Raw genomic sequence first — 21,422 nt, 5'->3', positions numbered from 1 at the left:
TACACAACTATACACCAACATACACAACTATACACCAACCTACACAACTACACACAAACTACATACAAAACTATACACGAACATACACAGCTCTCCACAACTTTACATGAAGATACGCAACTATACACTATATACACAAACATTTAAAACTATACAACATAAAAAAACTATACACAATATACATATATATATACACACACACACACACAATATACACACTATACATGAATATAGACAATACATAACTATACACAGTATACACAACTACACACAGCTGTATGACTATACACAGTATACACAACTACACACAGCTGTATGACTATACACAGTATACACAACTACACACAGCTGTATGACTATACACAGTGTGCACAACTACACACAGCTGTATGACTATACACAGTATACACAACTACACACAGCTGTATGACTATACACAGTATACACAACTACACACAGCTGTATGACTACACACAGTATACACAACTACACACAGCTGTATGACTATACACAGTGTGCACAACTACACACAGCTGTATGACTATATACGACTATACCCTGACACACACCTGCTCTGAATGTAAACAAATCTCCTATCTGTTTTCTGCCTCTAGCTCACTAAATTACCTAAATGTATCTGATGCTACTTTTGGTTTAAAGACTTGAGCCAATGAACTGCAGGTAGTTTTATTTCCCCCAAAATCGTACAGTAAACTTCGGCCGAGTTCGTCTGAACACTCAGATCAGTCTGCTAAAATATCTTCCTGGATCTGAATCCAGCTGGATCATGACCCTCGGCTTGCTGAGCCCTGAACCAAACGATGATCCATCGCTCCTCTCTCAAACATCACTGCTGCACGACTAGGACCATAAATGGCACAAACTGAGATTTCCTTGACAAGGAGTTGATCCGTGTATGATTTAAAGCTGGTTTTTGGATCTACACAAACTCAGGAAATGTTGAAGAAGCTGACCGAGATCTGGCATGAGCTTGAAGGCTTATTTGTCTAGCATGTACACGAATCCTGTATCTGGTTTCTACACAAATAAGTACAACAATGACTACAAATCGCTGAGACAATTCAGTTATGTCGAATACGCGTCAGGATTATTTTTGAGCGCGCTTGTGATTAGAAATCCACCCTCCGGAGTCTAAGCAGGACCGTGCATGGCTGAAAGTCCTGACGAACACAGATTACACAGATGAAGGGACACGATACTGAATATGATCAGGTGAGGGAGAGGCAAGCCTGAGCACCTGATGCAAGATGCTTGAGGACATGCAGGAAGACCATGGAAGACAAACGATGTAGAACAAACAGCAAAATTAAGAAATAAATGCTCTAAATCCTACAAAATACCTTAACACACACCTCTTGACATGTGTGCAAGCCTTCGGTTCGGATCGAGCACAACCGGAGGGATTGACGGCCAGCGGGAGCTCCATCAGAGGATTACGGCCGTAACGGAACGTGTAGCCGGTACACGCTTCCACCCCTGGCAACTGGAACACAGGAAAAAAGAAATGATCTACAACAGGGTAGACATACTTGACTACTTGTTTAAAAGCCATTCAACGCCACTCCGGCTAAATCTACAAAACTATAAAAATTTAAATCATGTCAAATAATAAAAAAAAAAGTGCGTCACTCAAGAATGTTCTTGTTGCACACTTTCCGTCATACCGATTCCACGATCCTAGTGACCGCAGAGACGGTCAGTCCGAACAGATCTTCTCCCTTCAGGTAGACGGGGAACAGTTTAAGAGTTCCCGTCTCGTTTCTCTTCTCGGCCACCGGCTCCAGAACCTTATCCCATACACCTGCACGAAGGACAAGTGACCAAAGTTAAGCTTTAAAAGAAAACCGCTTCGATCCTTACGTATTTATTTCAATTTTCAATTCAATTCAAGTTTATTTGTATAGCGCTTTTTACAATAGACATTGTCTCAAAGCAGCTTTACAGAACATAAACATAGAGCAGAAGGTAAACATAATTAATGATAAAGGAAATAGCAAATAATAAAAGTAAAAGAATTGACAGAATAAAAAAATTCTATATTATTATTAGGTATATAGGTCACAATCTGTATGTATTTATGCCCCAATGAGCAAGTCTGAGGTGACTCAGGCAGCAGTGGCAAGGAAAAACTCCCTTAAATTGGTAAAGGAAGAAACCTTGAGAGGAACCGGACTCAAGGGGGAACCCATCCTCATATGGGTGACACTGGGGGTGTGATTGTAATATACAGTCAGATAAAATGTTGTATCGGTGTAAGGATCATGGACTTCGGATCTCCTTAGTATCACAGAGTCTAACTGGAGATGTCTCGTTTATTTCACCAGGTTCATCTTTCGAACTTCTTCCCCACAAACTAACCACCATCGAGATCTTTTGTATCCATTAAACAGAGATTTTTATTTTTGCAAATTGTATTTAAATATTATTAAAAAAAATGTTAGATATTCCCCAAATGTACTTTTTAGTATTGGATCTGTCCGTTCCCATGACACCTTCCCGACCCTGGTCATGGAGAACCTGCACATCTTTATCCTGCACATTTCAGTCTTTTCCCAGCTCTAACACACCTACACAACATGTTATTAGCTGAATACTTTGTGGTGTGTTGTGAACAGAGATAGTGCTGTAATGATATTCATCATAGAGTTTGGAATTCAGTGATTTACAGAATCTGTTTACATTTTATCCAGGACGCAAAATTAGCCCTAATTTTATACAAAGCGTATGACTTGTTGGTAGGTGAAGCCTAAATCGCTAATCGATGCCTGTTAAACTGCTCGTTCCTACGACTTGATCGTTAACAATGTACCGATGTCCCACTCGGTGGATTCGAGGATAAAGAGAGAGGAGGATTTTGGTGAAGGATGCACAGGTGCTTCCTAAATAAATCGTTGCATGGATGACGATTAACGTAATGTGCTTTTTAAAAGAGGTCTGGCGATAAGGAGAATCCCATTAGTCGCTAGACGTGCACTGATGTTTTATTGAATGATTATTCGATGTGTATTCACTGTTCTGTTTAAACTGCTCTGTTATACGGTTAACAGCCAGGAAATGTCAATAAATGAATTCACTCGAGTGGCTTTAAATTGATTTTTCAGTGAATAAGAACATCTCATTTGTTAAATACATTTGTTCTTGATCACTCTTGTCCTTTTCTGTATCCTTTTTCCACTTCCTCGGAGGGAGGAGATAGAAGTAGGAAACGGAAACAGGCAGGGCAAATTTATGAATAAAAACTTTACTGTGATTGCAGTACACTTGGTAGACTGCAGAGGGCACTACGGATTAGCAGTTTAAAGTATGGTACGTGGCCGCAAGAATTGTTAGATTTACGTAACGCAAAAATCCTCTAGAAGCACCAAACAAATGAGATGCAAATGGATCCCTGTGGCTTATATATGCAAATACATCAATATAAACAAATAGGTTTGCATAATTAGAGTTTGGGTGTTCATTAGGCCCACGCTCACGATTACATCTATTTATCAGTATAAAACCATCACCAGATTGCAATTTCATACATCTGTCATCAGAGATCAACGAAATGTGTATTGATGCGGGAATTTTTGTGTTGCTTACCTTTAGGAGAGGAACCAGTCAACACAAGGTCCTCATATCCTTGTTCCACTACTCGGATGGTGAACTCCGGTGTGCCGTCTTTCTCGTCAATGGAGCACAGGTAGCGGCAGTGGCGGTTGGCGTGCCGCATGCTCCAGTAGATCCGGGTGGCCTCGTAGCCAACAGGGTAGATGGCAGCTGGCGAGTGGAAGGCTTCCATCTGCTGTGGCAGGAGCTGCCCGACTGAATGGAATACCAGACTGCCAACACGGAAGGTGTGTTCCCGCTCGCCATGCTGCATCATGCTGGCGATCTGGCGTGACTCGTCACGCTGTACATAAACACGGCGGTACACTGTGAAGCACCGTAGCTCGTGGTCCAGTACTCCAAACATGCCGCCCCCTGCACCATTGCCTGTACGAGGTTTGTGCAAGTGGCAAAGCATAGTCTTGTCTTTGAAGAAGGTACACTGAGCCTTAAGTGCACAGGTGAAGTGGTATGCGTTAGTGCAGCGTAGTCTGTGGCAGCCGCTGGTCGCTCCTGTGCGTTGGCAGTAAGAACAACGAATGCTTAGGCCACGCCGCAGTGCCAGCTCGACGTTGATGAGCGCACCCGCCTGGGTCTCATAGACCTCGGTGGACCAGAGTGCACAATTCAAGTGCACCCACAAATCAAGGTCGAGGTTCAGTAGTCGGGCCGGTCCATCTGTGAGGCCGTCACCCTCCTCGTGACAAAAGCAGCAGCGTCGCTGGTCTTTGGGCAGTGGTTCAGGTCGCAGCGAAGCATCCAGCTTTCTTAGCAGCTCTTCCAGCTCATCTTCACTCTGTGCCTGCAGCTTTCCTCTGGGTACAATAAGGATGCTCCATCTGCGCCAACGCAGCCCTTTCCAACGCTTTGCAGAATGGTAGCGTTGTTCATCTGCTCCATTGTGGACAGCCCGGGGACGAGGCTTCAGTTTGACTGTGACCTTCAGGGCTTCCGACTTGGTCTCAGCTTTTTGTATCTCAGAGAAAATGGATGGGAAAGAGATGGGAGGGGTGGATGGTGGAGACTGCTTTGGCTGCATCTGGGCCAGGCAGTGTACGTCCAGGGTGGACATGTTGTTGCTGTATTGGTGGAGAACTTTGGGAGGGGATTTCTCTTCAGAGTCAGGTATCATGGGAGCATTCAGCTGAAAAATGTGGAGAGGCAAAGCTCAGTGTAAAAACCTTATTTAAGCAAATTATAAATATTTGATGAAATTAAACCCCCTGGTATTGTAATGCCATAATTTGTGCAATCTAACATAGCTCACCTTGCTGTCTACAGGTTTATTCTGCATGATGGATGAGTAGAGAACAAGACAGTTGCGGCTGCAGAAAACCGTGTTGCCTTCAGCCCAAAACTGGCCCTCCTGTAGAGAGAACACATGTCAGGCCAGGACAAGCTGGGAAATGGGGCTGCATTCCTGATGCTCGCCACCTTCCCACTACATTGCCTCAAATCTTTATTAGAGAAAGCGAGTTAGTGACGTGACATACGGCTAAGTACGGTGACCCCTACTCAGAATACGTTCTCTGCGTTTAACCCATCCAAAGTGCGCACACACAGCAGTGAACACACCCGGAGCAGTGGGCAGCCATTTATGCTGTGGCACCCGCAGAGCAGTCGGGTGTGGGGGGTTGGGTGTTCGGTGCCTAGCTCAAAGGCACCTCAGTCGTGGTATTGAGACTCGAACCCACAATCTTAGAGTTAGGAGTCAAACTCTCTAACCATTAGGCCACGACTTCCCCAAGGCTCACTTATATGGCAGACATAAAAGGCTCTTTAATATCACACCCTACAGTGATGCCAAAAGTCCTTAATAAAATGTTTCTGCAGAGTCTCTGGAGGGACACCTACATCAAAGTCATCTGTTCCTTTGAATGACCACAAATTTTGCAAATCAACCGGTTTGTAGATTCGGGCAACTCTCATACTGTTCCTCACACAGGTGATGTCAGTAAACATCGGAGTTACAGCCTAAAAGATTTTCTATTCCCATTGTTCCCATCTTCTCATGGAGACAGAACGATCTACCAAATGATGTTAACATCATTTGGTAGATCGTTCTGTCTCCATGAGAAGAGCTTTAAAGCTGGAAAGAGGGATCACTCACTGAAGAGCTCTATGGCCTCCAGTCTGAAACACTAATGGTGGCCACTTAGTTACCCAGGCTGCACAGAGCCATGAGAAAACCGTCCGGACCTCCACTCGTGTTACACATATAATCTTTCAGGCCTTTGGGGGAATCAAAGTCTCCATGACTCAACTGGAGACTCGTAATTCAGCCTATAGACCGAGATCAGGTTTTCTGAATCACTAAGCAGCCCCGACCCTGTGATCTGAACCGAATGAAGGTTTTAAATTCATCTCAATTCAATTCAAATAGCACAGCACTTTTAATAAGAGACATACCATACTGCTGATTTACAGAACACCATGTAGATAATTAACATTTTTATAAATGCAGTGTTAAGTGTATTTAAATGGAACCCTGGTGTATTCCTCCCAATACGCTCGGTCCGAAAGTGTCTATGCGAGGTGGTCTCAGTCTGCGTCCTACTGAACTCTAATGTGCGGTTTGATCGCAGAGAGATCCATTCGACTCGCTTGAACGCAGAAGATTTTTTTCTAATGTAAGGTGCAAAAATGTTCTCTTGATATTTGAAAAAAAAAAAAAAAACAAAACCGGAAAAACAGTGCATGCAACACACACAATTTTCAAAACTAGTTATTTACATAAATACTTAGTGATTCTGAGTGAATGCTAACTTTTTTTTTTAATCTCAGTGTTTGACCAAATAAATTAGCTTTTTTAATTTCTCACAACACATAATTAAACAGAGCAAACGAACCAATTTACTCTGATTCAGACTCTCGGTGTGGAAGTGTCCATATGTTCATAACAAACAAACGAGCTAGGCGCATATGACCGATAAAGAGTAGGTCAAAATGAAGAAGAAACCTTCAGAGGACTTTTTAAAGTGATAACGGGTGAAGAAGCCTAAACACAAAAGCCCTATTCGGACGGGACTAGTTTTCCAAACGACGTTCGAGTTAGAATATTTTTCAGCCGACGTCTGTCATTTCATGTATGGATTCAGACGGGACTAACATCTCTGTGTTTATTACGGAGGTAGGAGTGTCTGTGTTTTACATGTGGGCGTTGCACAAGACCACATGTCCAGGATGCGTGGATTGCGTATGGTCATATGACCGATCAATAGTAAAATGGCGGTGCGCTAGAGTTGATACGGTAGTTCATGTTGACCAAAACAGACAAGAAAACGCGTTTTGGAAAAAACATTTTCGGCAATCACAGACATTGACATTCAGACGGGATTAGATTTCTCAGAGGAGTGCCGAGTTTGCTGAAAAACAGTAGGTAATTTGCTCTGGAATTTTTACACAGGTCGTGTGAGAAAACGACACATGGCAGATTCGGACGGGATTAAAATCACAAAGTACGTCTGTGAAACTGAAATTTCTCTAACGACCCCCTGTAAAACTAGTCCCGTCCGAATAGGGCTAAAGACCGTTGAATAGACAGATGCTCAAAGTCCTGATATAAGCACAGGACAGTATTCATGATTATACCAGTAGTCTGTGTGCAAAAATTCATACAGGAATTATAACCCTTAATACGTATTTACTGTCTTTGGTTAACATGGAGAGGCACGGGATTAAACCGTTGCATGCTACACAACAATTTATACGTCTACCTGTTTATCGCAGGGATCTTTGGTAGACCTGCGGACTCCATTTCCCAATACCACCACTTTACATTGGGCGCACCACTGTAGTTTTGTCCCTGGGCTGCTTCCATCCATGTGATATTCTGGTCTGATTGCACCCGGACCTGGGATGCGACACAACACAATAATCAACTGCAAAACAACTGTTAAAGAAAAAAACAAAACAAAACTGTAGAGCATCTGCTAAAAAAACAACAACAAAAAATCACTACATGAAGAAGCTGAAACCATTTATTTGAAATAATAAAGAAAGAGGAAGATTAAAGCAAACAGGTCAGATGCTGTCTACAGGACAAGTCCACAATTATTACTGGCTTTTGTTAATGTCTCAGATCTCATACATGATCGATAATAAAGTGTGTCTGGAGGAAAAAAAGGGAGCTTTCTCTCGCCCGACCGAGTAATCACGAGTAATCTTGAAATCCAATCGCTTTTATATACCACATGGGAAAACGCTTACCGTGTGTCGTCCTTTTAAAAAATAATAATAGAAATAAAGACTTCTAGCTACTGTGAATTGCCTGTGATTTGAGCAGCACTTGAGAGAAACATCAGCAACCTTATCTGAAGCAGTTAAACCCAGTAATTGTGATTATTGACAAGTTCGATCGATATTAGCAATTTCTCTTGAGAGTCTGCAATCGGTGCGGGTTCGCTCACCGGCGTTCGGTGTGAAGTGCTGAGTGGAGGGAATCATTCCTGGAGGTCTGGAGAACCTCATGCCAGACTGGGGGAACATGGCGGCCTGACGAGGGTCGAGACCTTGTGCTGGAGGGACTTTGAGGTTCGCTAGCATGGCCAGGGAGTTGCGTGGCTCCGGACTCAGGGTACGAGATACTTCATAATTGGTTGGTACAGGGACACAAAGCAAGTTGGACACTGCCGCCATCACTCCTTGAATGTTCTAAATGTACAAGCAGACAGGAAAGTTTTCCAGACGTTTGGTTACACCCGTCTTCTAAACCACAAATATCTCACATTATGATAAAAATAAAAGTTTAAGTAATTACATTATTGACTATGTATGCTGCGAAAGCAAATCAAACATGCTACGGGTTACGTTCTGCTAAACTGAGACACCAGACACAAAGTGAGACGAAAGACAGAGCTGTTACAGCTGCCATGTGTTCAGGAGAGGTTTTTAAACAAAATGCTTTTAATGCTATTAATTTAGCACATTTCATTGACTTTTTCACGTGTCTGTATCTTTGACCGAAACAGTTGTATGAGAACATTTTCAGCTGGACCTCAATCTTTTTTTTTTTGCTTTGGGTTCACTGAACCATGTCTAAAGAAACAGCTAAATAACCATGATTAATGATTAAATTAAAAACGAACTAATAACACATGAAAGCACACTTACAAATACAATTCCTATTAGCGTTGAACGTGGTCTTTTCTGAAGCCACGAGCGCTTATTCTTTTCAGACAGTTAATTATAGTCAATTAAACCCAATTTGTATTTAGATAAGCCTCACACCTTTAGAAAAGTGATGCAGATGACTAAGTTAAAATATTGATTATTTAAAAAAAGAAAAGAAAAAAAGATAATCTTACTTCTGCTGCGGCTCGATTGAGCGTGAGCGATACGGACATCAGCCCGGCCTTGGAGCAGGAGGAGGACTGATCAAATTGAGAGCTGAAGAAATTGTTCTGGGGTTCTTTCTTCACCTCCCACTGAATCACTTCAGTGCCTGCATCGATTAATGAGTCTCGGTCAGCAAGGAAACATTTGAGGGATCACAGAACTAATTGATTGGTGTCAAAAATGAAAGGAAATTGAATTTTTCAAATTAAAAATGAAAGGATATCTTTGTAATAAAATCTCTTTGTGCATCCTCGTGTATACGTATAACGAAAACCGAAAGGGAACAAAACGTTCAACCGGCAACTTGCTTTTTATTTTAATCAAAACACTTAAGTTTTTATTGCTTTGTGCCACACATTTTACACCCGCCTGACTTTTCCAACACATGCTAATAGACTAACCATAATGAATACATACAGATACAGTAATACCTCAAGATACGAGTTTAATTCGTTCCGTGACCTTGCTCGTATCTCAAATCGCTCGTATCTCAAAGCGATTTTTCCCTTTCCCATTTTTCCCAATGAATTGAAATCCCATTAATCCGTTCCAGCTCGCAAAATTCCACTCCAGTTGTTTTGTTTATGTGTTTTGAATATAAAAAAAAGTACAGTACCTGTATTTATAAATGACAAATATTGTATAAAAACATACAGCAATAAAATAGAATGTTTAAAAAAAAAACTGGTTTTACTTTACGGAAGATGCGCACGGAGGTTGAGGGAGGAGTAAACAGGCGGAGGAGTAAACAGGCGGAGGAGTAAGGAGGAATTACACCTTCACTTCCGTTCACTTACTCGCTACTGTACGCTCTTATTGTAATGCTACTTTACACTTAAATGGAACTTGACTAAACTTCACTAAAATTAACAAACTTAACTGAAATTCTCTTAACAGAAATTCTCTTAATTGTTACAATTTCTGTTTTCTTTACATTAATTTTGCTTAATTTTCCTCATCGCTTTTCTCTTCACTTGTTTTTGCCTTTTTTTGTCACTCTTTCCTCACTATCTGCCTGTCGCTTTAATAAAAACCTGTCCGGTCGGCATATCGGATGCGGTGTAGTCGCGCAAGTTAAAATTTTTTAACGGATCCGATGCTCAAAACGGATCCGAACATTACGGATCCGCAGATGGTCGGCACCTCACGCGGCACCTTTGCGACTCTCCATAGGAAATGAATGACTTCCGGTTTATCGGCCGTCGTTTGTCGTGTGCAGTGGAAAGGCGGCTTTAACGAGTGAGACGCGGGAAGCCGAGGCGGGGGACACAGAGCACACGTGGTTGTTGGGGTTCTTTGTTTCGGTGGTGGCGGCTCGGATGCTCGTATCTCAAGGCAAAAAATTTGGTCGAATCACAGCTCGTATCTCAAAAAATTTGTATACTGTACTCCAAAGAGTAGTTCCATGGTTTTCCCCAAAGTCTACATGGTAGGATTGCAGTGGATTAAGGATGTTCGGTGATCAATATTTCATAAATGGCAACAATGAGGTAACTGAACACGCTCTGTGATCAACCGTGAACACTATACATCGTGTTAACACAAACAAATCGAGATATTGTCACTAAATCGTTAGACAAAAACACCTGAATATGGACCAAAATCGAGACGGCGAGAGAGTCTCGATCGGCTCTGTAGCTCGCTAGATGGTGAGACGTTATAGGAGAACAAGAATTAGGACACTGCTAAGGATCATGATGCATTACACAATGGGAAACTGATGACACGGTTTGTGGTGACATATCCCTAATTTCCTCATCGGACAGTGTAGATCGTAGGCTAGCTAATGGATTATAGACACTGTATACAGAATGCTGTATATACACTTATACACGTATTGCATCTTCACTTGCGGCTAGTGCCAAGCTTTCTTCTTCTTCTTAATACATATTTCATTCCAAATTATTCATCCATTTTTTTGTGTAAAAAACAAGAGACAATAGTTTGAGGCTATTCAAGAGAATCTTTAGTGTCATTTTGTGTAAAACTTTAATAATGTCATGGCTCCATGTTGCATGAATTAAGCAGTCAGCTGAATTTATATTCGTTATGTATGTATGCATTAAGTGGGCATTTTAAAGAAGGATTTGTATAAATTGAATAGTATGTGTTAAAAATACGGTAAAGTGACCTTTCCCGCTGGCACTTGGCAGTATTGGGATGGTAGGAGATGGGGCAGGTGATGGTGGCTCCTCCTTTACTATAGACAGATCTGGATATTTGCTGATCTCTACGCTGGCAATGCTCTCCGGAGACGAGGAAGGGACAAAGCTGTCTGGGGTGTCCCTGTCACAATGTTCCTGGCCACTGTAGGAAAGAAAAAAATAAAATACAATGAAAAAAATTAAAAAACAGAAAACACACGTGACCCAAAGCCAGGCATTTGAATCTTACCGGAGCTCCTCCTGGTTGGTGTGTGGAGGTGTTGGCAAGGAGGCAGGCACATCAACAGTCTTGGGTCCCTGAGGAATGGCCTGAGACAGGAGGTCGTCCTCTCTTTTGAACGGGGTCGGGAGCTGCTTCGGCCCCAGACCTTTGGACACTGAGGACAACCGAGTGCAAAACAATTCAACTTCGGAGATGTTTAATCCCACTTAAATAGCACCTGCCTGCACCTCTGAGTCTAAATGACTTATCACTATCGCTTGCTTTATGATATTTTCAGGCCTCTAGGTAACTATATGTTAACTTCAGACATATCTAGCAACCGGATATTTTAAAAATCCTTAGCAAAAAAAATGTAACATAGAAAAAATAGAAACATACACAAAAAGACGATGCAATTTCCCAGAAGCTCCTCTTCCAATATACAAACATTTTTTACAGAATAAATGAATGAAATAAATCGGTTTCTTACAGTCATGACCACTTATAATGGCAGCCTTCCTGGCAAGCTCCTCTGCTGTGGTGAAACCGTTTACCAGTTTCTGCCTCACTACAGGTGGCGGGGTAGGAGGCAGAGAGGCAGGGGGTGTTGGAGGATTACTCAGGTTGTTTTGCTGTATAGAAATGTACAAAATGCAAATGTTAAAAAAAAAAAAAAAAAAAAAAAATTCTCAGCATTCAGTTGATTTGTTCCTGATCTATCTGATCGTAGCAGCAGACCTTATAGATGAGTTGGGAGTAGTAGTCTGACACCCCGTCCAATGACGCACTGCCAAAAGAACCAGAGAGCTTGTTCTCCCCGTTCAGATCCCCACTGCCGAACGGAAGGAAGTGTGCGAAGTTCACGCTAATCAGGGGCTCCATGAGGGGCAACAAGGACAGCTGCTGCAATAAAAGATTAAATAAATTGCTTTAAAATCTAGTAAATATCAATATGAACGCACATAAGGACATTTATTCTGAAAGCTCCAAATGGGCAGTGGTGGCTCAAACAGTTAAGGCTATGGGTTGTCGATCAAAGGATCAGGGTTTAAGCCCCAGCACTGCCAAGGTGCCACTGTTGCATCCTTGAGCAAGGCCCTTAACCCTCTCTGCACCAGAGGTGCTGTATCTCGGCTGACCCTGTATTCTAAAGTGAAAGTGAAGTGGCAGCCATTTATGCTGCGGCGCCCGGGGAGCAGTTGGGGGGGTTCGGTGCCTTGCTCGAGGGCACCTCAATCGTGGCCAGCCCGAGACTTGAACCCACAACCTTAGGGTTGAGTGTCAGACTCTCTAACCATTAGACCACGACTTGCCCATTCTGACCCCAACCTCCAAAAGAAAGGATTTCACTGTGCTGTAATGTATACAGTATACAACTAAATAAAATGTCACATCACTATTAAACCTCAGCAACCACATCATCATACATTGTAAAGCCTGGAATGAGTCCAAACTTAGAACTTAAAAAAACTGCACATTAACGATGGCATACATTTGTCTAGAACCAGCCAGTAAAAGCACTCCTGAAATCGTAATCATTGTTAATGCAAGCACATTTAAAATCCTGTTTAGGCCTTTCGAGAACTCTAATGCATTCTGCTCACACCTCAACTTGCCAGCACTGCAATTAAGACTTAATGAAAGTAATTACTCCTTGAGATGACTGTAATTAAATAGGTACATTTACAGGGGAGAAGAAAAAAAAAACCAAACAAAAAAAACAACATTCTGTATAATTTAAGACTCATTCAACTTCAGGACATGTACACCTGTAGTGCATTACAGAAAACCTCCTTTACAATGTAGTTTTGATGATTAAATAATAGAAACGTATACGTAGTTATAAGACATTATGTAATTGATGTTTCTAGAGGGTTCTTTTTACACCCGGTCACTTCGCGTGTTGTCTCTGATCCGATAGCTATCTGATTTGTTAAAACTGTCCCGTTTACATCGGGCCACGTAAACGCGTCTTGGCGAATCGGATATCGATCCGGTCTTTCTACTCCCGCCCAAAATGCAGATATATTTGACCTCATTTCCGGGGTAATTGAAATGGTACACACTTTGGTGTATGTGGTTTTTAGAATGCGATCAAAGAAGACGAAAAAACTCGTTATGACGTTTATGCTACAAAAAACAGCGTTTACTGTTTGCTGCGTTTTCGCTGGCGGCAGCAGCGCGTTTTAAGACCCGACGAGACGCCTGGGTGAAAGATCTCCTGCGAGTGACGTACTTCCGTTTGGGAGGAGTATAGTGCTGACGTATGTGGTTTGAACAACCACATTCATTTACACCTGTCCAGTTTCATCTGAAACGCGTCCCAGACCACCTCCTGAAGGGGTTTGTACCATCGGATTTATATCCGTCTTCAAAACCGTTTTGGAGGGCATTTAGACCTGTTTTTTTTAACCATCGGATCAAAGAAATCGCATGAAGTGACCAGGTGTAAAAAGCCCCTTAGTCACCCAGTAAGATCAATTCAGTGCAGTTCCTTACCTGTTTGATCTGTGTCATCAGTGTATCAGTGGTAGCATACAAGACTTTACGATCTTCCTGCTCTTTCTTTCTTTTCTTCCAGCGAGACTGAGGTTTCTCTGCCCCAATTTTTGGTGTTCTCTTATTGCGCTGTTTTTTCTTGCCCTGGTCTGTTAGAGAAGGTTCCAGAGAATCCATATTTCCAGCCAAATGGTTATTCACACCTTCCTGTGAAGCACAAACACAACGTGATTAACAGACATGAAATTGTTTGATCTTCATAATATGATCTTACAAGACTGAGATTGTAAGTGTTTAGAAGTGTAAGTGATTGTAAGTGTTTCTTCTTACCATAAACTCAGTAGGGCTCATCTTGACAGAACCTTTATTTTCAGCGATTCCTTCTTCCTCTGATCGCAGGCTGTCAGTGGATGTCTGGTGTGTTTGGATTGTGGTTGAAGGTGGTCTGTCCTTGTTATTCAGCAGGTGTTTGAGAAGTTCGTTCCCAGACTCGCCCTTGGTACTGTGTGCTGGACTTTGCCCGGCAATATTTTGGGTCTCCTCGACCTTTACTAAGCCTGCTGCCCCTGATCCCAAAGCTCCTTCAGTCCCCTGGTACTCACTCATATCCTGCTTCTCCTGCTTGATTTCCCGCAGTTCGTCCAAAACTCCTCGTTCAGTCTCTGAACCCACGCTAGACTGGTGCCTAAGCAGACTGCCACCACCAGACAGCTGCTCTGATGAAGAATGCAAGCCAGACACAGAAGATAAGGAATTGGAAAGCTCAGAGGAGTCCTGGTCTCCTTGCAGGGCAGCACTGCGTGTTGGGGTGGAAGAAGTGTCTGAAACGCATGGGGTCAGAGGAGCAGTGAGGTCAGAATGAGGTGTGGAAGGTGTTTTCACCGAGTCCGAGTCATCGTCTTTCTTCTTTTTCCGATTCCTCTTTTTCTTCAATTTCTCCTCTGGGATGATGTTGGAGTATAATTGTATGAGAGACTGGCTCGGCCCAGGGTAATTAGGAGGCAGTGGTGTGGCTGATTCCATGCCAAACAGAGGGCCTTCACTTCCGCCGTGGGGCATTGTCGGTGGCCGAGGTTGTCCTGGCATGAAGTGGAGCCCATGCATCATTGGATTCTTTGGCCGGAAATTTGGTCCCATGTCCTGGCCTGGAAAAACACCACTTGCAGTTATGGGTCGTCGCACTCCACCCTGCATGAAGGCTGGACTGGGGCCCCCAAAATCTAGAGGTGTACCACCCTGCTGGGAGAACATTGGTCCCATCTGCTGTGGCTGCTGAGGTCTGGCAGGCTGCATGAAGTCTTTGGGCAGGTCAGTATTGTAGAAGGGCATGTGGGCCAGGCTGTCTCTGTTAGCATCTGGAGCCATGCCTGCATCCTGTTGCTCCATCTCCAGACGCTGAAGAGCCCTCTGTCTTTCTACCTCTTGCATCAACTGCACCCGCTGTCTCTCCTGTTGCTCTCGCAATCGCTCACGGCGCTCCCGCTCCTGGAAGCCCTCACTGAATGGGTTATTGTCATCAAACTTTACATGAGGGGCACCTCCAACTCCATGACTGACAGGTACATTACCAGGCTGACCAGGTGGCACCATAGGAGGTGGCTGAGTCTGTGGTGGCTGACCTGGGTTGGCTGGTGGCATCTGAGGAGGCATGTGAGATGGTATTCTGGATCCTCCAATTGGTCCAGGTCCACCTGGGTGCCAGCCAGGCATGTTAGTTATGCGGTTGGGGTTTGGCTGACCTGGATGTGATTGCATTGGTCCAATCATGGGCTGGCCCATATGGAGTCCACCAGGCATCATGCCAGGGGGCTGGCTTGGCATTCCTGGCATAGCCTGCACTGGAGTCATGATAGAGGACTGCATACTGTGCTGCTGCTGCTGTTGCTTAACACGGTACTCCTCTATAAGCTCAGCATGCTCCTTCTGCTGCTTGCGAATCTAGGTAGTCAGTGTAACAAAGCAATTGAGATGACTCAGCACATCCTGCATTAAAAGCAAACTAAATAGCATTTAGCTGATGACTTTGCATTTTACAAACATCATAAGGAACAAATAATGAAATCTGGAATCACAAGAAATGGATGAATTGTGCAGGTCACCTCATTTGACAGGGAAGGGACCAATTTAGAAACATTAGCCAAATTATTTAGAGGCAGGGTCTCCGATGTTTGAAAGCCAATGTTGGCATATAAAATCACCAAAACAAACACGCCCCTAACCCAAATGGGTCCCACCCCTGTATCGATAGCTCCGCCCACACATAAATACGTAACCCAGGCAACCAATGGAAAGAAACGTGTCTTTATCATAGCTGAAGGGAAGAACAATACGATTGCAGATAAAAAAACAAGCAAAAATGACACACAAGCATCATCATGTGAAGGACAAAGGCATATATTAGTTCTGTGTAACAAAGCAAAACCAACGTTACTCACCTATCGAGAAGGAAAAAAGCGCCTCGGCGTCTTAAGTAAAGTCGGCCACATATTCACAGGTCGGAGTTTCCCGAGTCAATAACTCCTGAGCTAAACGCTGTTACTACACAAAACGCGGTTGTAGCTGCCTCTCTACATTACTACGATAGAAAAGAGGTGTTATTGTGTTTGTGTAGTAACAGCGTTTAGTTCATGAGTTTTTGACTCGGGAAACTCCAACCTGTGAATATGTGGCCAACTTCCTGCTCCTTCAGTTCTCTCCAGCGCTGGAAAGCTGATCCTATATTAACACGTCCTACTTCTTGCCTTATCGTAAGTCTTTCTTCTCTTTCTTTCTTTGTTTTTATCCTCCATGTCAATGTTAAAACCGCTTTCTGCTAATGTCACACATGTGCACTGAACACTCTCTCCGCCCATATTGACAAGACCCGCCCCTTTCTGCTCATTGGCTACACGTTTGTTTTGTTTTTTGTTTAGATTTTTGTTTATTATCGGCCCGACTCGGTTTTCTGTAGCATTTCTTAAAAATCGGAGACCCTGCTTTTAAATGGCAAGAGTAAAGGTGAAGTAGGTAGTTTCTTTAATGTAAACCAAGAGGACAAACAGCTTAAAATAGCAAGATATATATATATGTGTAACTATAAAAATATGAATAAATATACATTGAAACTACATGATGGCCATTACTTTTTTTGGAAATAAAAGTACAAAAAAAGAATAGAACATAAATCCAGAGAGTAAACTTAAGTGAAAAATGAAAAAAAGAACAAAACAAACACTGTGCTAGCTACAGTACCTGTTCCAGCTCCTTCTGAACCACGCTTTGCTGTTCGGTTACATGTTTCAGCTGCTCCGCATCTTCCTCGGGGAACTCGCGGCCTGCCTTTTTAGCTGTGCGCTGTTTTGCTGAGAGGGCTTTTTTGGATTTCCTGTGGGCCCCAATCTGTTCTTCCAAAAACTTCTGCTGCATTTGAAGAAGCTGCTGAGTTTCTTGAAGCCACTCCTCATATTGCTTTTTCTGAGCATCATCTGAGAAATGGTGAGACATAGACAAAGTCATTAGAATTAACAGGACGTCCCAAAATAAACACCTTCATAATGTTAACCTATAAAGACAAATCAGCAAACACTTACTGACAAAACCAGGACCAAAATTTGGAGGGTTTGGCCTCGTCAGCTGCGGAACTAGCTTCCCATCCTAAAATAAAAGGGGTGTTAGAACCTGTTCGGGTTGCGATATCATAAACAAAACACAGGCTTGTGGATGTACCTGTCCAAAAACATGCTGAGGGACCCCGTGTGCATCTGGTCCATGTGCTCCAGGCATCTGTTGCATTCTGTCCCAAAAGATACAAACATATGATGTAGCACCATCTTTTGAAAGTACTACCCTTGTAAAAATTTCACAAAATGATAAATGATACAGTTGAGTTCAAATAGTTGAGGCTAAATACAATAAACTCCACACAGTTCATATTAACATACACGTCTTAGTTTAAGTGAAAGTGAAGTACTGTATGGTGACCATACTTAGAATGCATTTAACCCATCCAAAGTGCACACACACATCAGTGAACACACACCCGGCGCAGTGGGCAGCCATTTATGCTGCGGCGCCCGGTTCACAGTTGGGGGGTTCGGTGCCTTGCTCAAGGGCGCAATAAGTTGTGGCCGGCCCGAGACTCGAACCCACAACCTTAGGGTTAGGAGTCAGACTCTCTATCGATTAGGCCACAACTTCACCCCCCAAAATTTCCATAAAAGACCATTTTAATAATAATAATAATAATAATAATAATAATAATAATAATAATAATAAGAAGACGCTTGGAGTTGTCTTCCAAAACATTTTATCAGGACTTTTTGCCCATTTCTCCATATAGAACTAGTATAACTCAGTCAGGTTTCTGAAGCTTCTTGCCCTGTCATGCGTATTTAGCCTATACGTTTTCTATAGGGTCTGGAGTTTGTTACATCTTACATCTCTTCATGGTTTGTGGAAGAATTTTTAAATAATCATTCTTTCTGAAGTTCACCAGTCCATCTAGAAGCAAAATAGTTCCAAACTATGTGGACTGTCCTGTAAACATTCTGTGGCTTTTTACACCTGGTCACTTCCTGTGTTTTCTGTGATCCGATAGCTATCCGATGGTAAAAAGACCAGGTCTAAATGCCCTCCGAAACGTTTTGGAGACTGATATAAATCCGATGGTACGAACCCCTTCAGGAGGTGGTCTGATGAAACTGGACAGGTTTCAGATGAAACTGGACAGGTGTGAATGAATGTGGTTGTTCAAGCCACATACGTCAGCGCTATACTCCTCCCAAACGGACGTACGTCACTCGCCGGTGACTCGCGAGTCGTGCATCGCGCCAGAAACAAATAACATGGACGACACGCAGGCACTTATTGCTCTTTGGAGCGATAAAAGCGTCCAACAAAAACATATAGAAACAAAAGTATATTTAAGTATCTACACCAAAGCGTGTTCCATTTCAATTACCCCGGAAATGAGGTAAAATATATCTGCATTTTGGGCGGGAGTAGAAAGATCGGATCGATATCCGATTCGCCGAGACGCGTTTATGTGGCCTGATGTAAATGGAACAGTTTTAACAAATCAGATAGCTATCGGATCAGAGACGACACACGAAGTGACCGGGTGTAAAATGGCCCTTTGCTGAACTGATCAGAATTTTTAAGGGTTATTTACCTGACCATGGGTGTCATTCCCATGCTATTCTGTGCCATCACTTTATTAATTCCTTTCAGTGCCACCATCTTTGCCTTCATGATCGGGTCTGTAATAGCATCAAAGTCTATTTAAAAAAAAAAAGCCAGTTAACAAAATGGGCAACATTTTTAAAAGTTTATACTTGACCATTTAAAATGTTTTAAAAATCAAATCTTGATCTACATAAAAATAAAAGTTTTATTAAATCCAAAATGCATTTCAAATAGATTTCAGGTGTCGGCCACATTCGAAAGTCCTTCCAATAGATGATGTACATCCTCCACAAATATCTTTAAAATGTTGGAAATAAATCGCATCAACTTTTATATATAAAGCTAAAGTAAAAGAAGTAAGAAAGTGGCTTGTGTTTTAATCAAACACAAGACAGATTTCACTATGACCGGTGTTGCATTTTACTATGAGTGTAAATGCAGGAGATGCATCTGCATACAATCCAGGCAGAAGATGCATGAGATGACCGTGCGTAAATGGGGTTTTATCTTATTTGAACTGATTTTTATGTTAATGAACAATTAACATTTAAACAGTAATAGTACAAAAACCTTACCGACATTAGGGAAAAAGGGATCGTTAGAGCGTTGGCGAATCATAGCCTGCATTTGCCTCTGTTGTTGCTGCTCTTGCCTCTCCTGATCCAAAAGATCTTGAAGAAGGAGGGGCTGCTCATCTAAGAGCAGTGGCCTGTTCTGCTGGCTCTGCAGTATTTTTGTACCTTGCGGATACATCACCTGTTGGGTCTGTGGATGGAGACTGAGGGGGACTGGCTGCTGGCCACTTAGCATGGGCAGGTTTATGTCCACTTGCTGGCCTGGTGAAGCTCTAAATCCATGGACTGGCAATTGCTGACTGCCAACTGGCAATGTATTTGGGTTTCCCAGTTGTGATCCATGAGCAACTGTTTCATCCATTCTCTGTCCCACTGTCATTGTGGGGTTCATCCCATGGTCTTTGCTTTGTCTCTGCAACATCATGCCCATGTTGGACTGAAGTTCTGGACCATGGCTAGCTGGAACAAGATTACCCTGCTGAGGGGGTGCCACAGGGCTGATCCCAGAGTCATCTAGTTTCTCTTTGGTTAAAAGGCTTGAGAGCACTGGAGCAGAACCAGAAGGGACCCCGGCACTCGACAAACCAATCTGATGAGCCGATCCCTCAAATAGTCTAGACATTTCTCCTTGGCTATTTTTACTGTCCAGAGGCATGTTGTCAGTGACAGGGTGGTCCTCATTGATGAGTGAATCTTGTTTAACCTCGGTTTTTATAGTTCGCATAGTCAAAAGACTACCAGAACTTTCCACTTCTAGATTCTCTTCTTGTTTGCCACGAGAAGGCAGCTCACCACGCTCTGATTTATTCACGGATTGAGCAGCTTTCTTCTCACACAGCACCTTCTGAAGGACAGAAGTTTCCCCATGATCATCCTCTATAGGATCACTCAGATCTAGATCCTCGTTGAACATATCTTTCTTGTCCTCAAGATTCAGCTCAGGATCAGCATAAGCAAGAAGGTCAAATTTCCCAGATTCGATGAAATCATCAAGATGAAGGTCATTTGTTTCCAAATCGATATCCTTTCCGTCATCCGCATCGAGGTTTAAGTTTTCCAAATCGTCATCATCCAAATCTTTAACCTCTACATCCTCAAGGTCCTTTACTGCTGAGTCATCTGCATCTAACTTCTCCTCTATTCCATCACCACAAGGCAACGAGATCTCTTCTGTGGGGCCCGAGACTGTCCCAGTGAGAAGTGTTGGTTGGGTAGAATTAAGTGCTTCACAGCCTACTGAATGAGTGATTGCAGCTGACAGTGGAGGATGTTGTTGTGGATTCTCAGGAACATTTCCTTGCGGATGCAAATTCTCCATGCTTGCTGCAATCTGCATGTGTCCAACAGATCCTTGTTGTGGATGACCCATCATTGGAGTCAAAGGCCTTGGAACCTGGGTCCCAGGAAAGACCATATTTTGCCCTCCCATCAAGCTGGTAGAAGATCTCTGCGAATTATTTGGATGGTCCAAGATGTTTGGTGGCAGAAATGGTAGCCTTACTCTATTTTCTGGTGCCCTGTGTCGTAGCTCAATAAATGGCTGGCCCATTAAATTGTGTTGCTGTAATGGAAGGCCACGTGGTGGAAAGTGTTGGGGAGGGCCCATTTGAGGGTTGCCTCCTAATGATCTACCTAGATCAACCGACAGAGATCTTCTCATCTGAGGTGGTATATTATCAACTACCGGTCCACCTTGCATCTGAGGGGGTGGGCGGTGGAATGACTCCTGACCTGCTGCACCAACTGGAAAACCAAATCTGTGGGGAAAAATAAACAAAAACACAAAATTCAGAGCCTTGTAAGGAAAAAAGAGCGAGGAAAAGAAATTATGATTTCACAAGAATTTATGCCCAAAATTCTATGTACTTCATA

The 21,422-nt window shown here is 42.9% G+C and overlaps 1 protein-coding gene across 10 annotated transcripts in view; it reads right to left on the bottom strand.

Moving 5' to 3' along the window:
• The window catches only part of kmt2ca (lysine (K)-specific methyltransferase 2Ca), a 157,555-nt gene that overhangs the window by 6,430 nt on the left and 129,703 nt on the right, over positions 1-21,422 (bottom strand). For 7 of the 10 annotated variants that reach the window (XM_047811175.1, XM_047811177.1, XM_047811169.1 and 4 more), the window contains 18 exons: positions 19,551-21,307; positions 18,962-19,067; positions 17,518-17,584; positions 17,382-17,445; positions 17,044-17,276; positions 14,143-15,750; positions 13,813-14,019; positions 12,052-12,216; positions 11,804-11,945; positions 11,341-11,488; positions 11,078-11,253; positions 8,916-9,052; positions 8,019-8,262; positions 7,326-7,462; positions 4,877-4,975; positions 3,604-4,753; positions 1,686-1,822; positions 1,362-1,504 (listed from right to left, as the gene is read on the bottom strand). In XM_047811175.1, the coding sequence (XP_047667131.1) occupies positions 1,362-1,504; positions 1,686-1,822; positions 3,604-4,753; positions 4,877-4,975; positions 7,326-7,462; positions 8,019-8,262; positions 8,916-9,052; positions 11,078-11,253; positions 11,341-11,488; positions 11,804-11,945; positions 12,052-12,216; positions 13,813-14,019; positions 14,143-15,750; positions 17,044-17,276; positions 17,382-17,445; positions 17,518-17,584; positions 18,962-19,067; positions 19,551-21,307 (6,720 nt within the window). The remainder of the gene's footprint in view (positions 1-1,361; positions 1,505-1,685; positions 1,823-3,603; positions 4,754-4,876; positions 4,976-7,325; positions 7,463-8,018; positions 8,263-8,915; positions 9,053-11,077; positions 11,254-11,340; positions 11,489-11,803; positions 11,946-12,051; positions 12,217-13,812; positions 14,020-14,142; positions 15,751-17,043; positions 17,277-17,381; positions 17,446-17,517; positions 17,585-18,961; positions 19,068-19,550; positions 21,308-21,422) is intronic. The other 3 variants (XM_047811172.1, XM_047811170.1, XM_047811171.1) reach the window with 3 other exon arrangements.

Source organism: Tachysurus fulvidraco, chromosome 3 (genome assembly GCF_022655615.1).
Source record: "Tachysurus fulvidraco isolate hzauxx_2018 chromosome 3, HZAU_PFXX_2.0, whole genome shotgun sequence".
NCBI classification, from domain to species: domain Eukaryota; kingdom Metazoa; phylum Chordata; class Actinopteri; order Siluriformes; family Bagridae; genus Tachysurus; species Tachysurus fulvidraco.
Note: the sequence above shows the minus strand (reverse complement) of the source record. Positions and strands in the feature narration are given on the sequence as shown.